This window comes from Euwallacea similis, chromosome 3 (genome assembly GCF_039881205.1).
Source record: "Euwallacea similis isolate ESF13 chromosome 3, ESF131.1, whole genome shotgun sequence".
NCBI lineage: Eukaryota > Metazoa > Arthropoda > Insecta > Coleoptera > Curculionidae > Euwallacea > Euwallacea similis.
The window spans coordinates 5,967,479-5,976,341 of NC_089611.1; the positions used below are offsets into that span (position 1 = coordinate 5,967,479).

Below are 8,863 nucleotides of genomic sequence, written 5' to 3' on the forward strand. Positions count from 1 at the left end.
CGCGGATATTTTATTAAAATTTATCTCACTTTTTGATGAATAGAAGACCGTTATATACCAGTACTCTTATGACGTCATTTTGAAAAAAAAGGTATATTTTGACCATTGCATATGTGAGACTTCAACCTTATCAGATTTTATTTTGATTTTGACTGAAATAGACCATGGGGTTGCTAATGGTAGCAAAAAACGGGACCAATCTATAAAAAAATACTAGTACTACATCCAATTCCTCTATATTGTTAATCTAACCTATAAATCTAACTTCCAACCTTTATAGAATATGCAGAAAATTTAAAACCCAAACAATTTCTCAAAAGTTGGATAATAAAATATTTTAATTGATATAAATAACTGTGAGGTATAGTTACTATTGATATAAGATCCGCATTGCTCTTCAGAGCTATATTTGCAGGTGTTAGTTGGAATCCTCTCAGAAATTAATTACATAATGGTTTTGTTTAGATGGTGGCATAGGAACGTAAGAATTTTAACAAAACCGAAGCCCGCAAGAGTAGCAGAAAAATGGCATACAAGATTTTCGATTGTATATGCATTTTTAGCCTGGAATGCTGTGGGATTTAGCTTATATGGAATGAGTTGTGCAAAAAAAAAGGAATTAAGTCTCGAAGAAAGAGCTAAATTATCTCCAGGTACTGCATATACACATAAGGATTTTTTCCTATCCTGTTGTTTTTACTATTCGTTATTAATGGCAAATATTTCAATTACAGCTGAACAGGTAATCCAAGAAAGAGGATTAACTAATGCAAAAATAATACGTGTGAACAAAGGCTTTACAATTGAAGAGGTTTCTGCACCAGCAGAAGTATAACAAATAGATAAACATATTGTAATATAGGTATGCCTGAAGGTAACAAGAAGTAAGCTCTTTTTGCCTATATCCTGTAACACATCTATTCAAAGTAGATTCCAAATTAAAGAGATAAAAATTAAAGTCTCCCAATTGCCGTTATTTAGACCACAACTCCAATAGAATCATAAAAATAGTCCATTATTAGACATATTAAATGAACAAATGTTAAAATACTACTAATACACATTATTTCATAGACAAGACAATTAAACTCAGAATATATTATCACATATAAATATGCCATTTCGTTCATTAATATATATACATTAAACACTAATGAAAAGTTCTAAGTTAAATTCTAAAAAAACAACATTGTTTTTTGGGAAATTTGGATCTTCTCTTCTTGTAAACAGTAAATGATAAAATGATATTCCTCAATCATCACAATATAGCACTTTATATAGTCCATATAGATATAGGCAAAATATATTGTAGTAGTCTAATACATAAGACTCTTAAGAGAATCTTAGTAAGCTCACTACTTAATTCATAGAATTTATAGGAACAAGTTTTTTCTTCAGATCACAGTCTAGGGTTCGTCTGGTTTGTTCTAAATTTTTCCATTTCCACCATTAAAGCAGCTCTAAAACATTTTACATGTTATTCAATTAATTTATCTTGAATTTGTTAAACTTGAATGGTAAATCAAAGTTATATTTTTGACAAGAAACAGTTTGAGTTTGGAATTTTTGACAATTACACAGAAGTAAGTACAATGAATATGAAATGAGCAATGAAATTAAACACAGACCGCCACAAAATATAGCAAATATTTGATGAAATTAGGCAAAAAATTAGATTTGTTTTAAAATGTGAATGAATGAAAGCAACCTATGATATAAATGGATAAAAAAACTTACCAATTTTTGGACAATGTGATTACCTTCCCCTGCCTAAATGCTTAAAATTCCAAACTACTTTTTAATTACTTTTTATCTCTGTGTTTGCGTGGTTTATTGTCGTCATTTATGTTTTTGTACTTTGACAAAATTCTGACCTGGACTTATTAAATACCTAGTTATATACTAACCTGTAGGTTTCATATCTCATAACTATGTTCTGCAGTTCTTGCTTGTACAGCCTTGTTAACATTGCATTGTAGCACTCCAGCTCTGACAGTCTAAACATGTCCCATCTGAGCTTATGGTCTATTTCTGTACTAGCTGCAAAATAAAGAGTTAAATCAGAAACGTAGAAACAAAAACTAAAACTACCCATTACAATAACTTAAAATAATATGTATAGTTTGTCAGAAAATTTTGCATAATTAAAACTAGTAGCACCTTCGTCTTTCCGGTCTCACAAACTGATTTAAATTTTTTGGTTTTTATTTTATTATATATTTTATTACAAACATAGCAGTTTAAAAAGTAGTTTATCGGATTAAGGTATTTTAACAACAAATTAATATTTTACTCAGTCTTGCCATTATAACAAAGAATACCTCGATTTCCAATTCTCATTAATCTCCAGAGCAAATGAACCTGGTCGTTCGATTTTTTTGTGTAAATTGTTAACAAAAGTGTTAAGTAGGTACATACTTTTGAAATAAACATTTAACCAGTGTGGTATTTCTTCCATCAAATACGGATTGGCTGGTACCAGAACACTATGAGGTTGGTAATGAGTTGGCCTCACTGGTAGATACCGCTGATACGCTTGAGGAGCGAGGCCGCCATAGTTATAACAAGGAACCAGACATGGATGTTCGTACTGCACTTGTCTCGTAATATGGCTGTGGAAGAAAATAATTGTCTAATATTTACTATAATAAATTGGTACTATGTATCAATTCTTATTTACTGGACTACTTTGGAAACTACTTAAACTATAGTTTTAGCTGAGAAAAATAGAGCTGTGTATGTATCGTCTTATTCGACTTGATTCCAGTTGGTTTCAATTTGACCGGGGTTTACTATATTATTAAATATTCAGGTTTAAAGAAAGCGTTGAGGGATTCTGTTTTTTGTTTCCTTCTAAGGTTAATTTCATTTATCGAATTAACTTTCCATATCTCCAACATGTAGAAATATTAAAATTCAAATATCATCTATTACAATTTACAAGATCTCTATATTGAACATCTTTATATTGAAGACACTGTATATATATAATTTCGTTTCCTATATCGATTTTTAGACCAGTCAGCTGTATCTTTACAAAAGACAGGTTATAAAGTCTTTTGGATGTTATCTTACCGATATCATTTCTTGGATGATTCAGTCGAGTGTTAGCGCGATGATCAACAAGATTGTTGTTATATGGAATAAAACAGTACTTGGAATAATCGAGTATTCTTTTGTTTTAAAAATTCGTGAGGTAAATCAGTATTGTAGTTGACTTTAGTGAGTGAAAGTTCAATTTTGAACATTGTTGCTCAAAGCGAGACTAAGGCTTTTTCTCCACATTCCTTTTCTTACCGTTTATTATCACTGTAACATTATCTTCACCATAATATCAAGAACTTTCCAAATTTACATTTTTATTAAATTTTATAAAATAAAATATTTGAGTTCTAAACATTAATTTTAACAATCATTCTTAACAAATGAAATGTTATAGAATTAAATCAAAACTATCACGTTAAAGTTTATAAAAACAGGCATGTAAAAGTGATCTTAGTTTTAATTTTTATCTTGCCATCGCTTAGAAAAAAAGTAAAAAGGAAATTTGAGGATTTCTCGAATTTTTAAGAACCAAAAATAATTCTGTAGATTTTTTGGCATCGTGAACCTACCTCTTGGAATTCACAAGTTTTATCCCATTTAACCAAGTTCATAACTATTACCGTTTACTAGATCTCATGCTAGACATCGTTATCTTGGACACCCTGCGTATGTATATCTTCGGATATATAATTTACTAATGATTGTTCATCAATTTAACTGACTACACTATAAGTCTATAAATGCGAAAATGAATCAAAATGAGGCGAGACACTTTTCAGTCACTATTTATATATCTATTATGACTTACTTGACATAGTAAGCTCCATATATTGGACTTTGAATACATTGCCATCCAGTAGGAAGCCCTTCTCTCTCCAGAGGATGAGACCAATGGGTAGTTTTTGTATTATGATCAATATAGTATTTCCTACCTCTCAATGTGTAATCTACTGACCAACCAGGAGGTAAAGGCAGTTCTTCTGATGGTTCTAAATTAAAAGACTATTTTTAACGTCTATTGTGAATATAATATTAGAAATACTGTCAATACCTTGAGTATTCTCAGTCCTCCCTGAACTTGGTCTCAAATGATGAGCTAGCGATTCTCCAAATGGTATTGTACTGGAGTATTGATTTCTATTAAACCTATCTACTTGAGTATTGCTATAAATTGGTATTGAATGATCCTGGCTAGTTCTAAAATTGCATTTATAGTTTGTTACAAATTTTATGAAGTCATTTAAAACTTACCTTGCTACGCTACTGTCCCGAGTATTTTGATATATTGGAGAACTCGCTCTATTGTAAGAATCTTTGTATAAATTATTTGGCTCTGAGGTCAGTGGGTAAATCTGGTCAATTTCAACGTAATTGGCGTTATTCTAAAAATTACAACATTTCATCACAAATTTGTATGTGGATAGGAATTCATATACAATGAATGCGTATGGACGGCTAATCCTGTGGAACTGTTATTTACCGTCCGATTTATTTAATATCGAAATAAAATGATTTTGAATACTTTGTGGCTTAAAAGTAAGCAGTATTAGATATTTAGATTAACATGTTCAAAGTTTTACAGAAATCAAGTAAATTATTAAACATATGGGAAAAACACAAAAGAAAAATATATATTACTTTTTCTGTTCTAAAATGATTGTCCCATTTGACACTTTTTACAAAATTAAGCGTATAACTTGACAATATGTCATTTATTTGTGTGTAATAGAATCTCAAAAACATAATTTTAATAAAACATTACAGTAGTAACAGTTTACAGTAATTTTATTGTATTTGTGTTACTATTTGAAATTCGTAATTTTTGACTACTTGAAAAAATAAACCGCGATTTTTGTTTTTGGAGGTTCAAATACTCTTAGCCTATGGAAATTCAGTGTTCCCGAGCAATGAAGAAGAACTTAAGTGACGACGAAAGAAAAGCCATTCTGCAAATACTCTTAGTACAATTTACAGTTACTTTAATTCTTTTCAGTCTTTTCAATATCAAAAGTCTCCAAAAAATATTTCTGATCTTATCGACATTATTCAACATTCTTGTGAAGAACAACCCGTAGAAAAAATCGAAAATATTTTCCTCAAAATTCAGAAAGTGTTCGAAAGTTCTATGTTAGTTGGAGGTGGTAATAATTACAAGCTAGCACATATTGGAAAACGACTGCGAAAATTTGATCAATTTCCAGTCATATTAAAATGTAATTTGAAAGCAATTTTGCTGCTGGACTGCTCAAAATTCGTTAAAAGATATTTAATAAGTAATATAGTTATTTAAATTTAAATTAATAGAAGTATATTGTGTTAAAAATCAATGAGGCAATCTTTTTTGAACAATAATTAATATCCAGATATATAAAAAAGCAATTTTAACTAAATGTACTTACAGCAGAATTATCAAGGTATGTATTGGGCAACGTCTGATTGGCGTAAATATGAAGAGCTGGGCTAGAGTTTAAGTTATTTGTATTGCTAAAATTATTTGGGTGCAATATTCCTCCACTTGCTTCCTGAGATACACCAACGGACAAATTGGCAAAGCTAAAATGTATAAATTAAATAATTATAAATAATCAAAATAATAATTTGTTTACAAACAATTTTAACATGGGATATTATATTATAGATATTTAGTCAGGTATTATTATAACTAGGTATTTACCCAGAGTATTACATCTATAGATTGATTATAAGTTAAGATAATACAGGCATTTTTGTTATGGAGATAGTATTCAATATGGCCAGTGGACAACTCATTTAAGTACTTGTATATCCAAGTTTAATCAACAGCTTAATTTAAATTTTACCTGCCTTCAATGAAAACATATATAGAGTAAGGCAGATGCATGGAATATAGTAATATCTATTTGTTTGCCATTTTGTTGAAGATCTCTTGTCAGATAAAAAAACATTTATACATATATATTCCTAGATTTTCTTTTATTGTTGATTTAGACAGTAATCTTGATAAATAAGTAATTTTATTGGAAATTGGGAATTACCTATTCCCATCAAATTACATTCATAAATATAAATGAGGTACTAAAAAAATATTTTTAATCACTTTTACATAAACAAAGAGCTAAACCTTTCTCTGCCCTTTTCTTTTATCGTTTTTCAGGCAAATAAAGATTAAGTAATTAATTAAATTTGATACAACTTACTGTGTAGCTAAATCAGGAACTGAAGCACTGGGAGTATATTTACCCTCATGGGCCCCCAAACCCACATCACTAATGGTGGCTTTTTGATTACCAAATTTTTGGACAGTTTGAACTGTGTTGGCATTACTTTGACTTGTGTTATAAGCTGAAGAGCCTTGTGGGGGAAGTGAAGACCTGCTTTGATTAGAACTGCGTCTTTTTGGCTCAGATGACCATACGTTTATAACTAAAAAAATACATGAAATGTTGAAAAATCAATTGAAATATAAATGAAGTCAGTCTTCTTCATTTTGAAACAGACTGCCAATATTTGATATGAAAGTTATTGCTATAAAACTGTGAAAAATTAAAAAGCATAAAATTAGCATTTGTCAAAGAATGGTTTATACAGTAAGCAAAACTAGATATCTTTTTTTTATTAAAAAAAAACAGTTGTATTCCCTAAAAAGTTTCTTTTTGCTATTAAAATTTATGCACTATTAGGGACGCTGAAAGGTATACTGAGGAAACACACAATGCACATATTTTAATTATTACAACAAACAGCCTTAAATAAGAATTTTGCTAACAGTGAACTTGACTTACTTGGCATTTCAGGTGGAGTGTCTTTTTTGACATATCTTCCCATAACACCCTCCTTCATGGCCCTTAAGTCTTTATTCTTCCTGGAGAGCATGCTAAGACCTGAAAGGGCTTAAATAGTAAGCTCAACTCATAAGGAAGCTCTCCTAAGAAAAAGCCTTGGAAAAACAAGAATTTAAATCAGTAGGTCTTGTGTCCAGGGAATACTGTAGATCTTGTTTCCAGAAAAGAAGAACCAAAAATAAAGTTATTCAGTGGTGCAACTGATACTGTAACAAAGCTTCTCCAACAATCTACACAAATCTTAGGATGATTCACATAAAATTATTTCTGCATTTGTGGTAGATAGATAGAGTCGGTTGGGTTGAAGGTGAGTATAATACATTCCTATTCAACATGGTAAAAAATCGCCGGAGTACGCACAATTCATAGAAACTACAGTTTTTATAACTTAAATTCTCCAAAACATAAATTGTTTACATTCCTTGAAAATTGTTCATTTACGGCAATTGACAATCTGTCAGTGTAGAATGACATTTAACAGCTGCGCTTGCGATTTCTGGGGTACGATCAGAAACAGATCACCAAGAGTGATTGCTATTGATCACAGATCAGATTCTTTCATAATTTGTTATTCCGAAAATCATTTTTATTTTGAGTCTCTACAGTATTTTTCTTTTTATTGACGGGACCAGTTACTTGTTTTTAACATAATTAATAAATTTTCAATTCATATTTCATCTTCGATATCGGAAAAAATTGTTTAAAATTAAATGTGTTTAACAAACAAAAGTGCGTCCAAGTAAGTCATTTTGTCACATAATCTACAGTTTACTCGCCTGAGGAAGAAACCACTGTGATTGAATGTAAGGGTTAGGATCTTGCCGGGAAGAGGGCTACTCTGAATGAAGAGACGAGTGGTAGGATGGTCCCACATATGGGTTGAGACAGTGGTAGTTGAAAATTGGGGTGAGATGGTTTTGTGATTGCAATTGAGCGGGGAGCGAAAGCGGAAATCATAAGGGGCGGGAAAAAATGAAAACCTTCAATTCAAAATGAGAATATTTATTTACGCACTTCAGTACGTCCATTGACAAACTGCAGATACTATGAACCCTCCAATACCGAGGTAATCAGCTCTTATACAAATTATCAAATTTTATAAACATATTGATTTGCCTTAACTTAGCCGCAATAGTCGATAATGTAAATAAATTCTAACGTAATTAAAATTTGTTCACAGTTTTTACTAATAGAGCGGAGTATTTTCATGAATTAAAATGAAAATCTCGATTTCCTAAATATTGGAAAACATTATTGAAACAATTGGAGTGAAGGTAAAAAAGGTATTGATTAGTTAATTGATAAAAAATTTATTAGTTTCATGCCTCTAATGCAACATTTTGCGATACTCCACTCTCCACTCTACACAAGACAATATTAACTATCGAGAAAACAATAGAAATTTTAACAATATATTTTCTCATCATATACTTACGTGTATCTACAAGTTTCATAGTGGTATTTAATATTAGTATTATGTTACATGCCGTAATAATAATTATAAGGGCAAATATACCTCTCCGCATTTATAAAACGTCATTATGGCCTTAAACTTATTCACATGTTAGCGGGGAAATTTTTCAATCGTTTGCAAATGTATCTAATTTTATCATTTAAATCTCAAAATAAATATTCCAAAAAGTAGATTATGGTTTTTGTTGGCTGTGTCTTTGGCTCAAAAATAAATACACATATTCACAAACAACGGTTTAATTCTGATTGAGCTCGCCCTTCATATTTGGATGTATTTAGGTTCTTCTTACTCTACCTAAAGTACAAGAGATATAATATATTATATGTAACTCTTTTCTTTAGCTCAAAGCTTCTAATGTGAACATGACAGTGCTCCTAAATATTCAGATGTGAAGTGGCATTCTATACACACTCTGGTTTGGACATGGCCGTATAAATTGCATTATTTTTCGTATAAAACAGTATGCGCAAGTTGGACATATCTAAAGGTAATTATCGCAACACAATTTATGTATTAGACTTAC

At 30.5% G+C, this 8,863-nt stretch overlaps 1 protein-coding gene and 1 long non-coding RNA gene across 2 annotated transcripts; one reads left to right on the forward strand and one right to left on the reverse strand.

Annotated features, from left to right (window-relative positions):
• Positions 1–142: 142 nt before the first annotated feature.
• On the forward strand, positions 143–1,468 carry LOC136419858 (uncharacterized). The gene is made up of 3 exons (XR_010753133.1): positions 143–361; positions 416–653; positions 735–1,468. It is a non-coding gene; the product is annotated as an uncharacterized lncRNA (long non-coding RNA).
• Positions 1,146–7,008, reverse strand: sav (salvador). The gene is made up of 9 exons (XM_066406382.1): positions 6,807–7,008; positions 6,222–6,447; positions 5,445–5,598; positions 4,297–4,427; positions 4,097–4,242; positions 3,854–4,034; positions 2,419–2,612; positions 1,908–2,040; positions 1,146–1,460 (listed from the first exon to the last, which is right to left on the reverse strand). The coding sequence occupies exons 1-9, from the start codon at positions 6,895–6,897 to the stop codon at positions 1,400–1,402; spliced, it is 1,317 nt and encodes a 438-aa protein (XP_066262479.1). The 5' UTR covers positions 6,898–7,008; the 3' UTR covers positions 1,146–1,399.
• Between the last annotated feature and the right edge of the window lie 1,855 nt (positions 7,009–8,863).